General features: G+C 41.5%; 1 protein-coding gene across 5 annotated transcripts in view; it reads left to right on the forward strand.

Moving 5' to 3' along the window:
- serpinh2 (serine (or cysteine) peptidase inhibitor, clade H, member 2) overlaps window positions 1-21,990 on the forward strand; it is a 100,438-nt gene that overhangs the window by 63,334 nt on the left and 15,114 nt on the right. The window contains exons 2-3 of one of the 5 annotated variants that reach the window (XM_046380678.1): window positions 14,648-14,770; window positions 20,756-21,402. In XM_046380678.1, coding sequence (XP_046236634.1) covers window positions 20,763-21,402 — 640 coding nt within the window. In that variant the 5' untranslated portion in view covers window positions 14,648-14,770; window positions 20,756-20,762. Of the gene's footprint in view, window positions 1-14,647; window positions 14,771-17,017; window positions 17,066-20,081; window positions 20,240-20,755; window positions 21,403-21,990 lie in introns of those variants that run through there. The other 4 variants (XM_046380675.1, XM_046380676.1, XM_046380677.1 and 1 more) reach the window with 4 other exon arrangements.

Below are 21,990 nucleotides of genomic sequence, written 5' to 3' on the forward strand. Positions count from 1 at the left end.
AAACTGTGTAATTTATATCCCACATCAGTTACTCCTTTGTACTTATTGTTATATATTGTCATTTTGTTTTGTTTTTGGCGGGTAAAATTGGCACGAGGCAGAATGTGGTCCGTGCCTGTTTCTCTCCATGTTTCTCACTTAAGCACTTTTGCATAAGCGTGCACAGATAGACAACAGAACAGCAGAACGTGTAGCTATTTCTATGCCTGTTTTGTCTTGCTGGATATTTCATCTTAAAACTTTCATAAACATGATCAATCCTGGAAAGAGAAGACCTGTACTGCACTGTGATTATCATTAACAAGATGGACATTTTTATAATATTTGAAACAAAACACCAATCTACACCTTGAGCTAATAATTTTTCATTTTGGGAAATATGCCTGTTTGCTTACTTTCTAGGAGTCAAATGAGAAGGTCAATACTACTTTCATGACTGTATCATTAAATATGAATTACAGCCAGAAGCAGATCAGTATAACTAGCATAAAATAAGAGTGTGAAAAAGGAAAATAGGGAATAGGTTTTAAAGATGAGGACATTTGGTTTTGAAAATATGCAATCAATTTTCATCATGGGAAGTGGAAGGATCCAGCTTTTTTGGAGCTTAACCTGTGCCAGGTCATAAAATTCAGGATATACTGGGCTACTGTTGAGTCTAAACATTTTAAAAGACAAAAGTCCAATGTACAACACTGTGTCCCACTGAGCAGTTCATTTTATCTGCTTTCATTTGTATGTTGGCATTCCCAAGTGCCTCCTGCCTTGATTGTTTTAAAAGAACCGACCTGGTTTGCATTCTACTGATCGTCAGCAACCTTTACCTGTGGTCTCTCCTCTCTTATCAATAGAGATTAGCCTTCTCCTCACATTTACCATCTGTCACTCCGTCTCTTCTCTGTCTGCCTCTCACACTTCACATGCAACAACACACACCTATCGTGACATGCGATATACGCACACTCGATCAGCTCGAGTTGAAATCCTTTCGGTCCCCATTTACTCCCGACTGTGTATCCATGCATACAGACACACACACAGTCAGACCTGTGAGATGTGCACAGGAACAAATCACCGGCTGCCAGCGGTAAATGAAGATATAACCACTCCGCGGCTGCCGTGTACCTCCAGCAGTGCCACTTAATCCTGCCATAGGATCTAATGTGGATGGACTTGCAGTGATGGAGAAAGACATGCACTAACTAACACATCCACACTGGCTAACTGTGACTGACATGAGCCTGCACAATGCTCCCTCTGTCTTTGTCTTGTACACACAGTCAAACACACAAACAGACCAACATGCAGAAACATACAAGCACGAGAACATGCACGATCAGTGCATGCACGCAATCCACACATCTTATCCTATCAGATGCACTCATGCTTTCTGCACTCAAAAAGTGAAAAAGATGCATAGTTTTCACTGAATTCCATTTTGCCAAGTCACAACTTTTGTGGTTCCAAAGTCATGATACACCATACAAACCGCATCCCATTCACAGTCCCTGTTTTTCTAATATATGTGGACTTTTAGCTGTAGATAATATATCGCCATTTTGACACAGATGTCAAAAACTGCAAAACGCTTAGTAAGCAAACAAGTTTGTTATCAAAGGTACACTGTGATCCCACGTGGTGAATGAAGGGGGAATATGCTAATAAAATTAATTAAAACTTATTAATAAATAGTTTTACGGATGTGTGTCTCGGCCTGAATGGGGGAAAAGTGCAGTTGTGCTTAACCTTGAGGACCCAGCAATATTTGCCCTAAAATGGCGAACCATTCCCTGATATTCTTTATTTTATTTTATTTCTATTGCAATAAAAGCTATATTTTTTACAAATTATAAACTTTTACAGAATCCAGCATGCTAATAGATTAAGTGCCATGTTAACAGCATTTTGAATCTGTGCTTAGCCACAATGACGCTTATGGTAATATGGTAACATGGCAACATGTTTGCAGTTAGAATGCAAAAGTGCTGGTGTTAAAGAGAAAACAACATACTGTAATTATCAATAAACACAAGTGAAGCTGTATTGGACGAATAAAAAATGCTGAAGAAGTTGAATGCTTGAACAAATTTTGTGGCAGTCTATCCAAAAATTGTTAAAACACTTCAGTTAAAGTCACAAATGTCAAATTCCCTGTGGTGCTGGAGAAAATCTCACCAAAGTCATCATAAGGGAATGATAAATTAATGCATGCAATTTTGTATTAATCCAAAATTATGATGAAAGATGTCATTGGATATCACTGGAAATTAGAACTTTATTCTGATGGTGGCAGTACATGAAAATCCAGGGGTTCACCAAATTCAATAAGATTCAAAACCATGACTGCAAAAAGTTTTAGTTTAGTGCATCCAGTAGTTGTTGAGATATGTCAGCGTAGACCAAAGGTGGACAGATGGGCAGGCCAGTTGACAGACATTTCTATCCCCACAGCTGCTTGCATGGCTAAAAGCAAACAAACAAAAAAAAACCCTCAAGTGGACCCCTTTACAATGTCCACTTTTTCCTCCCTCTCTGTCCTCCCTCTGCCGAGGTCTGTCATCTGTCACTGTTGCCTCCATCTGCAGGGAGCAGTGATCATCGTTAATGACAGGCGGGTTTTAATTAGCCCACAGCAAACAATTAACACAACAGCAAAAAAAAAAAAAAAAAAATTAAAAAATTGCATTTGCATTTCAATGCAAATCACATTCTCTGCTGATAAAGTCCTGCAACAACATCAATGAATACATTTCCCTGTAATTAGGGATACCTTCTAGGTTATTTCTCTGTGTATGTGTTTATGAGCATATGCATGCAAATGATTGTATATGTGTGTTGTCTTCATCAATTCCTTTACAACTGTTTTCCTTTCCACTGTGCTGGCCTTTTCTGTGACTTGCTCATTAATGCTCATAGAATAGCTACTCCGGTAATGGATGTATGAAAGTAAAGCCATAGAAACCACAATCAAATGAAGCTGAAAGGGCTGGAGATGAATAAGGAAACAGGATACACTGAAATAGTTTTCTGCGTATGTCTCTCTTTACTCTACATGTTTAATAAACACATCCTGTTTATTATGTCCAACGTAAAGAAGATGAGTATCTGTATTGAATCAAATAGACATTTCTTGACAGAGAGTGGAAATAAAATGTGGCACACTGCCAAGAATAGCATACAATGACACAAGTTGCATTGTATGTGAAAAATCATGCAGCCTTGAATTGCAATTATATTGTTAAGAACAGGACAAAGAATTACAGGCGGACGGAATTAAGTCGTATTAGTCCATCTGTCATTTATGGGTTGTCAGACCCCAGAGAACATCTTCTCTCTGTTGGTGATTTGGTATGGTGAGCCTCTCCATATGCATCACTTTCCCCAGATCCCTCAGTCACGGATGAAATACTGGACTCCAGCATCCCAACAGCGTAATTTGATGTCTGGCTCACAAATTAACGACAGACAAATGGCATTGATCCTTGAATGCACTGGCTTTGTGTTAATTGCCACAGAGTAAGTAATGGGTCTTGGCTAAATCTCTCCTAAAGGCCATTAGAACGTAAATGATCGAAGGTCCCGCACGGAATGAAACAAGGGGCTACTGTGGTATTTTTCACTTTCAGTCTTCCTTTTTACAAGGGGCTATAGTAAATGGCATGGAGTGAAACTGGAGCTGTTGACACAATAAATAATTTGTCATCTTTGGGCGGCGATACTGTAGGTTTTACTGCAAGTAAATTGAAATGTCTCTTCTGGTGGAGCAATATGGCAGCTGATAGACCTGTTAGAAACCAGACAACAGCAGAAATGTCATTTCCAGCAAATGCTGCTCCACTTATCTGGGTCAATTACTAACAAATATGTCACCTTGTTTTGGCCTGTGTAAATATATATATATGTGTGTGTATATATATGGTGTGTGTGTGTATATATATATACATATATATATAGATATATATATATATACACTACCAGAGGGCAACATTACTGATATTCAAAACAGTTACAAATACCTTGGGATCCCGCAGCAAATGATGGAAACCATGAGGACGCAGTCAGCTGCAGTCATATACCTACGGTGAGACAGGTCCTGAGAAGTCAGCTGGATGATAAGAACAAGGTCCAGGCCATCAACACATAAGCCCTTGCCAGTTATCCGATACCTGGCACAATATACTAAGTTGGCCAAAGGAGGAGATTGAGGCCAATGACATCAAAACAGGGAAGCTCCTCACAATGCACTGAGAGTTCCACCCCAAGTCCAGCACCGTAACCGTGACTCTGTACACTAAGTGGAACGAGGGAGGACGAGGACCAGTGAGTGTCAGTGCCACTGTCCAGGATAAAACAAGATCCAGGAATACATTGGGAAGATGGCCAACAGAGATGAACTGCTAAATGAATACCTCAGGCAGCAGAAACCTGGCATTGATAAGGAGGAAGAGGATGAACCATCATGGAGGGACAAGCCCTCGCACGGCATGTACCACCGACAGATAAAACAAGTGGCTCATATCAAGAAATCCTACCAATGGCTGGAGAAAGCTGGGCTGAAGGACAGCACAGAAGCACTAATTATGTCAGACAACAACAGGCACTCAGTACAAGATCGATAGAGGCTGGGGGTCTACCACACCAGACAGGACCCCAGGTGCAGGCTGTGCAAAGATGCCCCTGAGACAATCCAGCACATAACAGCAGGGTGTAAGATGATAGCAGGAACAGCCTACATGGAACGCCATAACCAAGTGACTGGCATAGTATACAGGATGCAGATGTTCCTGTAGTTTGGGTTGGAAGTCCATAAGTCAGAGTGGAAGACGCCTCCCAAGGTATATATATGTGTATGTATATATGAATGGGCAAAAAAAGAATTTTCCACACAGAATCTGGTATTTGTTGATAAAAATGTGCATACCTTCACGCATGCTTTACACCATATGTGACACATCATTTGAAACCACAGACTTTTTAATGACATCATAGCTTTCAGCAACAACTTGAACTCTGGAACATTTGTATTAACAAATATCTACTTCTAGACAACTGATTTTATTACAGCATGTGCAAGATCTGCTTTATATAGTCACTCTCCCAAATTATACAGTACTGTGGGAATAAAACCAAAATTTTACCCACTTATGTATCATTATTCTTATTAGTAGGCTGTTCTGAATTGCAATGCTGTACACTGGTACATATGGCTCTGTAACACCATCTACATAGCCAGTGCCAGATCAAGAATGGAATGAGTCTGGGTTATGTCCAAACAAGATTAAACACGGAGGTGTTGACATAAATAATTTTGGGAATTTTGGGTGTTTTCCTTTCACAATGACTCTGATGCATAAATCTGCCATGATGATTAGATATTTCAACTTTAGTGCATATGCAGATGTTTAGTCATGGATTTACGCAGTGTTTTAAGCATCTGGCTCCAAGAAAAACAGCAGCGGGGTGTGTCATTACACAAATCTAAAATCGTGCCTGTGTGAGTATATTTCTAATATGACAATGTGTACTATATTCGACATGAACCAAACCTGTGCTGAGCCCAAATGGATTTTACATTGTCAAAATTACCACTTTGATTTTAGCCCATATTGACTCCATCCCTTTAAGGACAAAAATCACTCTTCATTTCTCTCTCCCCTCCTTTTTATTCCATGTTTTTCAGGGCATCTCCATTTTGGCCCTGTTCTCCCATTTTACCCCCCACTCCTCCTCTCCTCTCTCCCTTTCTCTCTTTCTCCATTCTCTGGAGTAATTGCATTGATAGTGAACAGTGCTGCTAATTAATTATGCAACAGCCGAAAATTGAGGTGAGAGCGAGGGATGAGAGGAGGAGAGATGAGGCTTGTGCCAAATGGTCTACAGTAGAGAGAGAGAGAGAGAGAGAGAGAGAGTATGAAGTACTTTGAGAGAAAAGCCAGATGGGAAGCTGAACAAAGGAAAAGCACAAGAAAATGAGGAGAGGAGGAAGATGAGAGGCGAAGAACGTAACAACTGAGAGGTTATGTTTGTAAGGAGGATCTGTCAAAACGTGAAGATCAACAGCGTGGAGGCAAATCAGGGCTCCTACAGAGCAAGATCAGAAGGATGGATGCAAACACTGGTGAAAAAGTCAAAGGGAAATTTCACTGGTGAGAGGCACAGATGTGTTTCACTGCTTAACATATGTCCTTGTACTCCACAGTAAAAAAAAATCCTATGAGACTGCTGGATCTGATGGAGGAGGGAGGGTCAGGTTAAAAAGAACTGGTACTGATTAAGAACCTGAGCAAATATATTCCAAAATGAAGACTGAGATAAGATTGTCTTTTATGAATATATCTTTCTATTCCCTGCTCAGGGGATTAGCAAAGTTGCTTGTAGTTTAGCTGCTATTTCCAGTAGCATGTGGTGGTTTAACTATTGAAGCTGCTTATTAATTTAAACAGCCCCAGTAGCAGAAATTGGCATTCATATTAATTAACGAAGTAACATGCATTTATAATCTAATGAAACAAAGATTAACATTAGAAAGCTTATCAGTTAATAGGGATAATAGGAAATTGCTTAAAACATTTGAACATACATCATTATAATAAGAACTACCTAAAATGACAGAAAGCACCTTTTGGAAACTTTAGTTTATGTACTGTATATCTGTGTTTGATCTGCTAACATGGAAAGGGATAGGTTTACAACCTTTCCAGCCACCATGGAGTGATTGATTTTGCTTCACTTTCAGGGTGCTCTCATATCGTCCACATTTATATACAGACTGTCAGATGAGATGTGATTTCTGAGTCCTTCATGGTGTACACCTGTCACCCACCCCAACAGCCTCCTTACAACTCTTAATCACTGCCTGATTTCATTTCCCCAATAAACATATATACTTTTGCGAATTAGTTGTATATAAATATAATTTCTTGAAGACAGGGTTGTCTTTTTTCCAGTCCAGTTCTTGTGGTCATTTAGCTTCAGCACAGTTATTAAAACATTCTCAACATAAGGTCCGCTGGCACATACTGTAAGAATACGGCCAAATATTAGACCCATATTGATCACTTCACTTAGGAGAGATGCCATATTGTCTGCATCATCCAACGCGTTTGCATCTTTATTTTTCTTTTATCTCCTCACTTTCTATTCATAGCAGAGCTGCACAAAGTAATGCTGTCTCTCTTTTGTCAACACTGAGGACAAGGTCATCCTGTCTGAATAGATTTTGTGAGAATAAAATTTGCAGTTTCTGTGTGAGTTAACACAACATGTGATATTGATAAAACATGTTGTCTCTGTCCTGCAGATCTAATTTGCTTGGTTGTTACAGATGTTAAAACCTTCCATTATTCTGAGCACTTTTAGGAAGCTACCTGTTTCAAGCTAATAGGGCTGTGATTTTCTTATTTTACACCTGAACCACTGTCCAAATTTGAACTACATTTGAACAGGAGTTCAAACATTTAGTCCTACATTTGAACTGCTGTTCAAATGTAGGACTACTGTTCAAATGTAGGAACTATAATTAAATATTAAATCTGTAATGATCTGTTCAAATTCAAAAGTCTTGTAGAAGGGCAACTCACAATGGCTTTTAATGCATTGGGAGGCGCTCTCAAAATGCATTTCTTGACCTGCTGCCCAAATGGTCAGCAAGGCTGTTTGCTGACTTTGTAATAGATAACTTTTACTCTTTAACAAAAAGATCTCTCTCTCTGTAGGGGTCTTTTCTGTAATGGGCCCAGTTTTAAAAATGCCAGAATTCACCTTTGCTTCACTTAAGCTGTTTTCTCTGATGTGTAGCTTCCACAGTTCTGACACGACTCCAAATAGTTTCCATAGCTGTTTGATAATAATAGTTGTACCATGATATCATGTTTTGGATTAATTTGAGTTGACATTGAACTGAGACACCTCTTGCACTTCCCCATCCAGTAATTGCTTTGTGAGAATTACTGAGAAAGATTTCTATCAGTATTTTTCATAAATCAGTGCCAACTATTTCCAAAATAAAGTCGGAGCTCACAAAAATGCCAGGACCTGCTTAATCACGTTTAACTGGAATATGCTGTCCTCAGGTCAGATCAGGCTGAGTCAAACTCTTATCTCAGATTTTTCTGCCCCACGTGTCACTTCTTCTCTGCTTTTGAATATTATATATTCAAAATAATATTCAGAATTATCTGTGTTATATTGATTTTCCAATATTCCATCTCTCTCCTTTTGTCCTTTTGCATTTACTCATTTATGCCTTACCTCACTCCTTTCCACAGACTCTTCCTCTTCCACTTTCCTTCAAATTCCCCACCCTCCTCCCCCTTTCTCTCCCACTGTCTTCTCCATCTCTGCCGCCCTCTCCAGCTGAAGTGCTGGCTCGACTAATTAAAAGCCTTAATCAGGATTCATAATTAGGTCTAATCAGTGCCTTGTACATCATTCCTTTGCATTCCTCCTTCGCTGGTGGTGAAGGCCGAGATGCTTATGAAATAATTTTGGCAACTTAATGCGTCCAAATGCGGAGCTGGGAGCAGGGCTTCAGTGAAAGGGAAAGAGAGAGGAACATGATTAGGACCAGGCGGCTGATTGCTTCCCCTTCCTCCCTCCCTCCCTCCCCCTCTAGTTCTCTACTTCACACGTTCAGATTTGTTCTCTCTCTTTCTTTCCCTTTCTACCATTCTGCACTTTTTCTCATATTTGTGTGTGTGTGTGTGTGTGTGTGTGAGATGCCCTCCTGACAAAACAGCGGGGTAATAAAGCAGACAGCCTCCCAGATTACAGCTCCTTCCTCCTCTAACTCCGCTGCATCCACCTGCTTCATTACAACTGAGAACCCGGCACACTAAACCCTGCAACAGCCTTTCTGCTCTTTACTGCCTTCTGTCCACCTGAACTCTCATCTGTTAGGATTAACACCCAATGCAATACAGTACAGGAACAGAAAATAATTATACTGCTCATTATGCAGAAGGCCTCAGCATAGGTAAGACTACAGCCTCCTGGTTTATAACCATGTCTCTGTGCTGCTCTCATCACTTCTACAAAGCAGGAATATGATCCCACTGCAAAGGAGCTTCTCCTATTGAACTTCACTGGTGTGTATCATTGTTGCTCATGGAGTCCTGACTGCGCAGAACGTTTTTCTTGCACCTCTGTGTCACCCTCCTGGTGTCTGAATAAGAAATTGTGAAGGGGAAAAAAATTAAATCGCCTTCAAAAAGAAAAAAACATCAAACAGCAGGAGTCTGAGGAAAGCATCATAGAACAGACTTCACTGTGGAGTTTATTCTGCCCCCTTTGTCTGTGCTGTCAGAACCAGAACAGTTAAAAAATATATACCAGGTGCCCAAGTACGCGCTCATGCTGTGGTGTGCACATGTAATTGCAATTATGATGACAAAGATTTTCCAGCGAGCCGTAGAAAAATTCGTCAAAATGATGACACGCATTGTTCTGTGCAAGCTATTAGGCCTATAATGGGGTGGTTACCTTGACGACCGTAAATTGAGCCAGGTAGTGCAACAGGATGAGGGTTACTGAGGGCAAAGAAAAACTAAAATTGGTGTCACTTTATGAAAAGGTTGCTTTATTATCAGACGGGTGCCATGCGATGTCCTGTAAGGTGGACTCAGTATAGACTGTTCAGAAAGAAAAGCACAGCCAGTAGAAACACTTTAGATTACAATTCACTTTACTTTAACAGGAATCATAATTTAAAAATCTGTTTAATTTTTAAAAATAAAGTCTACTATAGTCCAAGCTATTTGAATAGCTGAAAGGAGCCACCTGTAATCATTCCAAATGGAGAGCAGATGAACTTTTCATGAAATCTTTGTGTGTCTGGACTATTGACATATACAAAGATGGCCGATGCATCTCCACTTAAAGTGAAGCAAAGAATAACGAGGATACGAGCGCTGCCATGTTGCAGTTTGGAGTCTGTGCAGAGTCTGTGCAGTATTGATCAGGTGGTAGAGCTGCTGTATCAGGTTCCTCCCTGTTCACCCCCCTGACCCAATGACAATCAGTGGACAGCTGTCAAACATGACCTTTCACCCCCCTTTTTATGTCAACAAACAACTAAATAAAACCAAACTAAAAAGGACAGAAACCACCTTTTTGGGAGAAATTTATTTCCATTTACTTTGGGTTTTTAGTTTGATCTCTGTCCTATCTGCAAACATGGATAGGGAAGGATTTCTGACCTATACTGGGGCTTGCAACCAAGGGCCGATCAAGATGTTTTGGCTTTGGCTGGGATCTATTTCATGCTGTCCATCGTTCTGTATGGTCAGTGGTCTCGACTTTTGGAACACCTACCTGGAGTCTTCAAATCACAGGAAGTTATATGATATGCTGTTTTTGCTGCAACAGCTATGGGAAACACATAGAGAAACAGCAAGGACTGGACAAAAACACCAGGAGGAGATAACATCAGTTGAACACCAATCAAAAATTGTTCAAAATTGAGAGTGGGAGTCAAGGTCAATGACCGGTGTACTGTGGATGGCTGTTATCATAGGGGTAGAACCCCATAGGTACAGGTTGTCCTAACTGCCCTCTACATGCCACTTTTTATCATCTTGTGAAAGGATAGGTTCCTTCTCCATCTATACTGGCCATCAGACAATCCCCTGTCAAAGTACTTTCTATGGAAGACATGGGGCACAGTATCTGTAGTCCTAATTCTTTCCTCATAAGTACATGTTTTTGCATTATGGTACTGTTCCTTTTACTCAAAAGAATATTTCTTTTCCCTCCTCTGGTTTTTCCACTGCATTTATTAATGAAAATGCAAAACAGAAGTTCTGAAATGAGAACTGGATGGAACATAAGGCCACTGTAGGGCCGCTTCAGGTAAAAGAAATGAATCAGACCTAGTCGGGATAGTTGTTGTGACCCAGAACTGTCCAAAAACTCTCTGCTAAATAATTACATCCGCATGCAGATCTAAAAATTTCTTTGTCTAGAAATCATAAAAATACGTTTACGTCAAATAAATGGATACAGTACCTTGGTATAAATGCTGTAATTGTTTTCCCATTATAGATTGTCTTTTTCATTTCTAGTAACTCTTTTTATGTCTTACAATTAATGCGACACTAAATTATTGATGTTAAAGCATTGGCACCAGTAATCTTGTGCTATTAGTCTCATCAGTCCGAAGAAGAAAGGAAGTTATGGGTTAGACACACAGCACACTACAAGTATCTTAAACTCACCTCGGTGGGAAGCTTAAAAAATTTGGATATAGTGGATGGTGCGTCCCTTTAAAATTCTGTATGCAAAGTATTTCTTTGCTCTGTGCAGCAGGAGGGAAAGACATAAGTTGAATCTACAGATTGGCATCAAAACACATTGCAATTCAACTGTTTAAATATTAAAATGTGCTTTTAATAAACGCATGAGGGCTGCTCTTTGGAATTACAGTGTAGTAATAGTTACAAGCCTCTCAGTGTACATCCTTTGACTTCACACTGAGCAAGGCTCAAATTAATGTAACTTTGATTAATGCAAACTGAATTAACGCATGGTCACCACACTTGCACCCCCGAAACCCCCACCGCCACACTTACCCTTCCCCAGAACACATGCACAGTTAAACTAAATTCCATTAAATGACTTCTTTTTTCTTTTTTTCGTTCTTTTTTTGTTGCTGTTTTCTTTGTAGTTCTTTAGAGAGAGCAAAGGGCCAAAGTGGTGCTATAAAGTAAAGGTCAAAACTGTACAGAGGCTGGTTGAAGTGCAAATGGATGGCCAAAAGTGTTTGGGAATATGTGGCTGAGTGTGTGTGTGTGTGTGTGTGTGTGTGTCGCTTGATGGTGTTCAGTCCAAAAAAAAATATTTTGAGTTTTAAGCTCATTTCTGATTTGAAAGGGCATTATTGGTTGCTGTCACATGACTCATTGCAAGGTGGTCTCAATGTGACACACACACACACACATAGACACACACACAGCAGCTGGCTGAGCAGTCATTTCTAGGGATATTAGGGGCCCTGTAACACGTTGGGCCATTAACAGCAGAATAATATCACAAGTTGACCCTTGACATTCATAGCAGCTTATATTTCCTTGCTGATAGACGCGGGCTCTGCATACAGCACACTATCCTGGAAACGAACCAACGTGAAGGGAGAAGAGGGCAAAATCCCTCCATCTTAAGCCTTGCTGGAGTGAATAGCAGAGCGGCTTAGGGGAGATTGGGGGGGGGGGAAGAGAGAAACTTAGTTACAGACTGGAGAGAGAGAGAAAGCGAGAGAGAGAGATTAGGGGATAATGAGAATGGAGAGAACACATTTCTTTTCCATCTTTTACGAGGTTGCACCACCTCACCCCTCGCGGTGAAGTCGCCCCAAACTCAGTGTGAAGGCGTTGCACTGATGCAGATCCAGATGACATCACCTGTTGATTTTTTAGCAGAGTCAGAGTGATATACTAGATGTCTCATTCCCCCCCCCCCCCCCACTCCTTTTATCTTTTTCTTATATTCTGCCTGTGCATGCCATTCACCTCGTCTTCCGTCCCTGTGCCATTACTCATCTGCTCCCTCTCACTTACTTTTGTCTGTTGCTTACAAGAATTCCCCTATTTTTGGATGTATTATGCGTGTTCCCGTCATTCCCCAGCAGTCTATCGCATTCTCCACCTTTCCAATGCAGTATGATTAAAAAAGCAGTGACACGACTCATTTGCATCTCTCAGTCCTCCCTTCCCTTCCTCTGCCCCATATTTTGACCTTTTGCCCTATCCCTCTCTGCCATGTTTCCCTTTCCCACATTATTTTGGTTTCTTCCCTCCGTCAGAATGCCCTTAAGCAGCGGTGTAACCAGTTTCCCATGAGACTGAGTGGCAGCCTGACCGACAGGCAACCTAACTTCATCTCTTCCACCCATCCCTGCCCCCAAATTTTCTACCCATTTCCCTTCCATCCATCTACCTCCCAACACCCGCAGATGACTCAGTGCCCACCGGCCCTGCAGCCATCATTTATCAGCCAGTCTGAATCACACACACACACATATAGTGGATCTTTGTGTGTGCTCCTTTAGAAACACATGTACAGTAACTGCTGTGAAGGTCTAAAATGACAGCTTTAGCCCTCGAGGATAGGCTGAACTTCTGTGTGCGTATGTGTGTGTGTGTACATGCTCAAGGGTCTCCATGTACATGTAAATGTAGTTATCTCTATAAATATGTATGGTAATGCACATGGAGAGGTTGTGAATAAAACATGGGAACAGGTGATGGTAGCTCTACTATATGCTTTATGGATGTTAATCTCTGAGGCGGTTACCTGGCTGTGATTTTGAGGACTTGACAATATCCTGTTCAAATGTCGCAGCATTCCATTCTTATGCTAAAGTGACTGTGAGCTGTATTACTTCTCTTAATGTTAGGAATTACATTATGATAACAATGGCTTTTGCCTGTATAGAGAGATAGAGGTAAAAGTTGCACAATATAATTTAACTAGAGTAAGTTTTACTCTAGTTAACGCGCAGTCACAAGTTTTACTTTAATTATGAAACTTTGCTTAGGATATTCATATGCAGCACAACTACTTTTAATTCTGGATACGTCACTCATTTGGATAGACTTGCGGTTTTTGGATGATGCGTGTAAACAACAACATAACCTGTTTATAATGACCCACATAAGCTTTTCTCCCAGTTATGAAAAATCTGATTAACTTATCTGGGATACATCAGTCCTATCTTGATGTGAACATTTCTTTCTTCCTTCTTTCCTTTACACTTGTTTGTAGATGTAAGGGTTTTTTTATTATTATTATTCCAGTAAAGCAGATTATGGTCGAGTGAGACTGCTCCAGTAAAAATACAGGATCTTTGCGTTTTCTTTGCTCTAGGGATGACCATGTCTGACTGTGAGTCAGTCAGCAGTTGTTCTGTTGGTTCACCACTTTGGTCAGTACTAAAATACTAAGCCTTTGAATGGATTGCCATGACATTTAGTTCAGACACTCATTCAACTCTGCTGTCAGACACTCTTTGAATTGGCCCTCTTCTTCTTGTTCTTCTTTCCTCCTCCATTTGTAAAGGTCCATTCTTATGCCAAACTTCCTCAGCTGGAACTGTGGGCTAATACGCCTGATGATGACGCCTGGTGCTACACAAACTGTCTGAAGTTGAATTAGCCTTACTTACTATGACTTTGCAATGATTATCAAATGGAAAGCCTACCGAAGCAGAGCTTTTCATATGCTTTGAGTTAGCAGTAATAGAGTCCAGAAGTCCATCACATTACCAAACGTGCTACACACTGCATCTTCAGACTGTCTTCCACAGGTGGTTAATTAGCATTCTTTGTGGAAAAAATTAAAAAACTGAAAATTTAAAAATTGTTGATACTAGTCATGATAAATCTGATTTTGGACCGATTTCTTAAGTCATAATTTTGTAGTGTGAAGCCATATGTGTTCCTCACTCAGCAGGTAGCTCAACAGGATCATGACGTGCTCTTTGAGGTTAAGGTCTCTGGGTGATGAAGAGACATGCAGGCACATGATTACAAAAAATTTTTTAAATTTAATAAGTTTTAAATAATAACTGTCTGAGCTGTTCTGCTGAGGGACCCTCATGTATTTCTCATTTGTCTTCATCGTCTTTGTCCTCCTGCTTTTTCTTCCTCCTCAGAATGTCCTGTCACGACTCACGGCCGTAATAATTAAGACTCTTCAAAAAAAATCCCCAACCTTTTATTTCTGGAAAAAATGAAAACAAAATTGAAGAAACTGGACCCAATTTGAAGAGACCAAGGTACATTGATTTTCTTCATTACAAAAATACTGCGCAGTACTGCATATGATTTTTTTTTTCCTAGCAGTGTGTAGGAGTTTTTCTTTATCAGACACAACATCACCCCTGACATCTGTCGCCATGACTTAATGATGTGCAAGGCGCTCTTTTTCTGAAGGGAGCCAAGCTAACAGGTAACTTGCGTGGCATTTTCATATAACAGTAGGCCTATTGACTTGAGCACATCTCTAAAGACCAGATAGATTTGATGATGTAGATTTACATCAGTTTGAAACTGGAGAATTAAATTGACACTTGTTTTTTTTTTGGTTTTTTTGTCTTCAATGGGCAGCTGGTTTTGCAGTAAGAAATCTATGACCTTTTTCAGCCTCTGTTTTTGTATTTGGCCATTATTTTCCCCTCCAACAAATTCACATTTTCACATTAGCAAGTAAGAATTGTCTAGTCTTGAGACAAATGAAAACATTGCAAAATACTGGAATAATAATACTGCTTTGTCTTGTGCTTGTTTGGCCATTTGAAGTGTAAGCTTATGTTTGAAAACCAGAAATCACATCACAAAGTGATTGCTGAGTGATTTGTCTTGATCAACATTTTAATTATGGCTGTTTTGTTATGCAGGGCAGGAAAATTTTTCATTTCCCTTTTATAAAAAAAAAAACAAACAAAAAAAAACAACACAGCTTCCCCACAATTAGACGGACTGGTAGGAAAACATGAGCTCTCACGCAATTCATTGTTCATTACTGTCGCGATCATATTTACTTAAAAATTGCAACATTCTTTAGAATTTAGATTAAAAAACACAAACAGGAGGTCATTCAAGAAAAAAAGAAGGCAGCAGTTTAGAAGACTGGGATGAGGGACAGGGGAAATTCCCCATGGACCCAAATGAGACAGTTTAATGAGTTGCCAGGGTTTGATACAGTTTCCCCAACCTCAATAATGCTTTCTGCTGTAGACATTTTCCCAGCTTGCCCCCCTCCTTCCTTCTTTTCTCATCTCCATCTCTGTCTCTGTTCCAGGCTATCAGACATGACAGTACCAGCTGGCTGCTGGCAAACTCACAGCCAGAGGATATAAGTTATGTGTGTGAGTGTGTGTGTGTGGTGGGGACGCTGGCATATCTTTCCGTTGAAGGTGTGTGTCCGTATTTCTGACAGTCTTGGGTCTGTGTTGTCTGGTTGCGTGTGAGCCACATTATGAGTTTGTGTGTGTGTGTGTGTGTTCAGTGTGAAGCAAACATGTTGATTTAATGTCATGGAGTCTGAGCCTGAGTGATCTGAGTCACAGGTGTGTGGCAGTTACTTGGGGTGGTGTTAAAGGCAATATTTAATTCCTATAAAGATAGTTGTCAACACTTGCTAGAAGCAGCTGTGTACTCTTGTGAGTGCTTGGCATTTGCTTTTCTGCCTGACTCACTGAACGCATTAAAAGCCACTTATTTGCCTTTCTTGCTGTGTGGATGTGTGCCTGTAGAGATGTGGAGCCTTGCTTTTGTACTTCAGTGCACTGCTCACAAGTTTGGGTAATTTTTAGAAATGCATATTTAAAAAGAAAAAGGTGAGAGAGACCACCTATTTTTTCAACACTCACAAAAAAGGCATATAATCAACCAGCAACCCCCTTCTGTCTTGGCAGCTCAGTGCAATTTCACAGGGCTGCAGGAAACATTCAAAGCTTATTGGGAACATTGGAGATGAACACCAGATGTGTCTGTGACTTTGGCACTGTTCAACATGTTCACCTCGACCCCAGCGGCCACTGAGCCTCCTCACCTTTCCATCACTGCCCCATTTCTCTTCCCTGCATCGATTAAATACACATATTTCCTTCTTTCCATCTGTCCATCTGTCCAGCCATACCTCCTGTTGCCATATAAACTTCTGCCCTAGATTCAAAGTGGGGGGAATGAAAACATCCCAGTCAGGGGACACACTCGTCTCCCACACCCCAAATTGCATCCATCCAAAATGTGTATTTTTAGATTCTCATTAAAGCAGACCTAAACATCCTTTTTAACTGATGTCCTCTGTTCACACCAATCACATTTTTTCCCATCTACTGTTCTTTTACTTTCATCTCCATTTGCTTGCCTCTGTCAACATTTCTTTTCGTTGGCTGATTTTTACATGTTACAGTGTATAAAAATATAAATCAGAAACCCCCAAGATTGGAACAAAATTTAAGCTGCACAGATCAAGATCCTGTCCACAATAATAATTGTACTGTTTCCCTTTTATTTAGGTCAAGTTTTGGCACCAGATCTCTAGCCATGATGAAACTGTGGTTAAGGTAATGCTTCAGTCCAAATCCTGGTTACAGTTTAGCAGCTTGTCCAGACATTAAGTAAGGGCCCTAATTTGAAAAAACACATAACCATAACTTGATGTAAACCAACAGGACCCCGTGTGCCTGTACAGACCCTGCCTGAAAGGGGCCAGAGCTGATGACAGACAGGCAGACCAGAACTGAGGAGAAGAGGGGCTCACATGTTACATGCTGTTTGTTCTGAACAGACTCCAAGATCTTTGAGACACAGAGGGATGGGGAGAGATTTGGACAGTGCTGGAAAGGGAGAAGGAGCAGAGGAGAAATGGGAAAAGAGTAGGGAGTGTGAGATTGAGAGGAGAAGGAAAGGCTCAGAGAGGGAAGAGCAATGTGGGAGGGCACTTTAACATATTCATAAAAAAAACTTCAGTCTTTGTTTTAGGTAGGTCTTATTGTAAAGGGGTTGGGTCTGCTTCATGTCCTGTCTTAGAAATGTCAAATCTTTTCCAGGAAAGGAAAGAGGCGGAAATACAGTATGTGTCTCTGTTTGGAGCCCCCCCCCCCCCCAGAGGGAACTGTTTAAACCACAGTGACGTGGAGGGAGAGATGAAAAAGGAAAGCAAGGCAAAGAGAAAGTTATGAAGTGAAAAGGAGTCTAAGGAAGCTGAGCTAAAGTAGTGCGAAGCGAACTATCTCGTTTAGAAAAGAGCAAAGGGGAAGGGAAGGGAGAATTACATAAATGCTACAATATGTGTGGAACGGTGAGTGTGTGTTCAGGAGAAACAGAGAGCAGGAATACGGCATGGGGGCAGTGGATATAGCTCTAGGCCAGTTGGCAGTGACCATAACGGCTTTCATTGTGAGGTGTTGATTCTTTTGCTGAGCCCTTGAGCCACGGGCATTTAACCTCAACAACAGCCAAGAACAATGACTAACAGCCACATAAACTGAGAACATGTGGGCTAAAATACAACATTTACCGCTTGAGACAATGACATCTGGAGCTGGAAAACTGAATCAGGGCTCAAGGCTTGGACAAGGTGCTGAGAGCTGAGGGCAAACAGAGCAGGGTGCAGGTGCGGTAAGATGTCGAGGTGCATTGTGGTTAAAGTGCATCCCTTTATAAATTCCCAGATGCACAATCCACTGACTTCTCAGGTTCCCGACTAGTTTCCCCAGGGACTCGTTTAACTTCGGTACAAATCATGTTTTTCGGAATGTCCTGCACTGTAATGTGTGTCACTGCTCATTACTGACAAGACTGGCTGTGATGTGGGGGAGGGGACTCCTGTGAAGGAGTGGTGACTCCTCTGGTGAGGGGTTAAGACCTCTGAAGTTGCATGTATCACCACATCACCACCAAACGGTGTGCCGGTGCAGCCTCAACTTCATTAACTAGTGTGTGTGTGTGTGTGTGCAAGATTGTATATCTTTTAAGTGTCCCTCTGATGCTACTTCACAACTGCTGGCAACGTGGCTTGACATGCTGTTTAAATGTTTCTCTTTTCAGTGTAGATGCACAACAATTTGATTTGTGTCTTATTTCCACGGAAGTGTGATAACTAAGTGTCTGCAAGGGAAATGTGTGTTTTCCAAAAAGAGACAGAGAGCGAGAGTGGCAGCGAGCAGAGTGCTCAGTGTGTGTTTGTGCTTTCTGCTGTGAATGAGTTCCAGATAGTGCTGCTGATGGTTATCTTTCGGGGAGAGCTCTATTGATTTGGCTGTGGTAAATAATTGGTTGGGTCTACAAGCTGTCATGTTCGGCCTGATTGCTGAGCATTGGTGGTCTCGAGCAGTTATCTTCCTCCATATCCTACTCTGATCCTGCTCTAGCCTCCTTAGTCCATCTCTACATTTATTGATTAAAACCCTATATGATCATTCTCCATCCTTCAATTTGGGCAGTAATCCCCGTTCCGAAGCCCTATGTTACAAGTTATCTGCTCTTCACTCCTTATTCTGCTGTAGGGACAGAGGGCAGGTACAGTGTGGGAAGGTGAAAAACAGGGAAATGATGAGAATATGGAATGAGGACATTTGCAAGGGTCAGATGTAATGTGGGCTTGCGTGGTCTGGCCTACTTTTCCTTGACAGTAGACTCCATTAGTACTGCAAAGTGAGGTGGAGTGTGTGGGTGAATGTGTTGTCCCCCTGCAAATTTATTTCATTCCATTATCAAGCACTAAAGAATCAAAATATTTTTAGCCTAAGTGTTACTGCCCATTCCCTAATTAACACCCCAATACACGGACAAATTTAATACTTAATCATAACTAAAAAGCCAAAAAATGCATTTGCCTGAACTAAACCTTATCTTCCTGCTGACTCTGTGGTCTGTATCCCATCCACTGAGGGGGCTGGATGTCAAGTTTGTGAGGTTCTGGCCCATATTCTGCAGCCTCCAGCAGGGTCACTGAGCTGAGGCGATGAGAAGACCATTAGCGACCCCGCTTGAATGGCTGTGGGAACTACAACCCCCAGTGAGCCGAGAACAAGAGGGTTGATTATCCAGGAACCCACAAAGCGCTCTTTTGAATGTATGGAGAAACGCCTCATTTGCTGAAACTGCTGGGTTTTTGTTCATTTTAAGACCTATACCGTGGCCAACATTATATGCACATAATCCCTGCCATAGTCCAAACTCGCTGGAAACAGCTATAATTTATCCCTACAGGGACTACGTGATATTTAATTATGGTTTTGTAAAGCATAAATATATAATGCCGGCTTAAGTTGGACACAGATAGGACTACCACAATTAACTTTAAAGCGACAGCCGAGGTAAAGTTTTAATACACGAATGTATTTAGCTGCTTTAAGTGCAATAAAACGGGGTTACATAATGCTTTAATCACCCGAACTTTTTCACGACATGGTATTTTTAAATCGTTTTCTAGCTCTTATATTCGTAAGAGCCACACCTCGCTGCTGTTAACAGAGGTATTTTCAGTGATGTTTGTTAGGGAGATTCGCCAGAAGCAGCCCCCCCAGCAGCCCCAACTTTTCGTTATCCAAAATTGTTTCTCTGGGACGCCTGGAAGTTTCAGTAGAAAGCCAACCGGGGGTGAAGCTGAGGGGAGACGGTAAACTTCCTCCGAGAGCTGCCACGTCTGAGCCCAGTCCCTACCTCACTTCCTCTGGAGCGCATAGCTAAAAGGACGGCAGCGGAGGACAGGGATAAACGTGAATGAATTAACGGTAAATTTGAACACATACGCCTTTCCCTTTTGCCTTTTCCGGTAGACGTTTCTCCGTCACCGGTTCGGCAGAAATCAATGAGTCGGAGTTTTTGTAAAGCCAAGATAGTAACACGCGTTTTCTTTTTATCCTTTTCATCCACTTGTTCAGTCCTAGCCTAAAAAGAGTTCTTTTGAAACTTGTTCAAAGTTAATTGTCACACTGTTTCTGCGCAGCGGGTGAGATAATAACCATGTTGTCAAGTGGGGAGGAATTTACACAATCAAGTTTACTGCTGTGGTGCTGTAGGAGCAGGGAGCCCTCAGGCAGTGTTTATATTACTTTATCTCAAATATGAACAGTGCAGTATCAGCATGAGCAGATTTATACTGTTAAGAATCAGTCAAAATATGTGTATTGAACTGTTCTATTTTTAGTATTATAAATGAAAGAAATGCAATCACTTCATTCCTCTCATTGCCATACAAACACAAATTATTTTTATTTACTGACATCACTTCCTGTGATCTTCTCTAGATCTGCCATGTTGCCCAAGCTTCCTTTCTATATCCTTTTCTCTTTGCGAGCTGCTCTCCTGGTGCAGGGCAACACTACTGATTCGTCTAAGAAGAGCCCAGCTGCCATAGCCAGCCCTCCACCGCGCCCGCCTCCTCCCCTGGGTGACCCCAGCTGGGCTCTGGGTCTCCGTCTCTACCAGGCCTTCCGCTCTGACTCAAGCTCAGTGAATACACTTCTCTCCCCTTTGCTTGTGGCCTCCTCGCTTGGAGCACTAGGTGAAGGATCAGCAGGCACCACTGCCAGCCAGCTCCATGACCTCCTCAAGTCCTCACCCCCCACCAAGGCTAGAGACCATGCTGGGGAGTTTCTCTCTGGGTCATTGAAGAGCTTCATTGAAGCCAATGGGACCAGCTTTCATCTACACACATCCTCTGCTCTGTTTTCCAAGGAAGCTCCTCCAGTCAGCAAGGTGTTTGTGAAGGATAGCCAGGCCAGGTTCAAGTTGCAGCATCTGCCACTGGGGAAAGGAGACTCTAAGGCTGACCTCAAGCAGCTCCATGGCTGGGCTAAAGCTGGGCTCGGTGGGCAGGAGGGAGCTCCTTTAGCAGCTGAAATCCAGGCTAAAGCTGGAGCCCTGATACTGACCAATGCTCTGCGCTTCACAGGTAAAAAGCTGAGGGCTTGTCTTGATTCAGATTACCATGCTAACTTTGGTATGTGGTCACAAACCTTGGACAATGTGACTTTGGTCAGGTAATGGGAAAGGATATTTGTAAAATGATATGCAAACATTTCATTCATTTGTTCCAAACAGTCCTGACTGTGACCCTAAATGAATCAGCTCTGTAGCCAGCTGAATATTTCACGATGGTGAGTATGCAATGGTGTGACTGGTTGTCTGTAGACACGTAACATAGCAGCTAGGCTGGACTGACTTATACTGAAATAAACTGTTGTGATTTGTAATTGTGGAGTCATTTGCAATCATACAATGTCTCTGAACTGAAGCTGTTTGCCGCATTGGATGACAAGTCTTAGAATATTAATGTGGCATGCACATCTACCGCTTCCAGTGTTCAGACAGAACCGAGGGTCTACGCGCCAGTTTGCCCACGTTGTGTGTGCCAGCATGTAGACTCGTGTGCAGTGTGTACAACTCTGTGTGTGTGTGTGTGTGTTGCTGTTTTCGTGCATGCGGTGGACTCCAGCTGGTGGACACAGCAGATAAAGGATGATTCTGGGGTCTAACACTG

The sequence above is a fragment of the Scatophagus argus genome, chromosome 23 (genome assembly GCF_020382885.2).
Source record: "Scatophagus argus isolate fScaArg1 chromosome 23, fScaArg1.pri, whole genome shotgun sequence".
Classification (NCBI taxonomy): domain Eukaryota; kingdom Metazoa; phylum Chordata; class Actinopteri; family Scatophagidae; genus Scatophagus; species Scatophagus argus.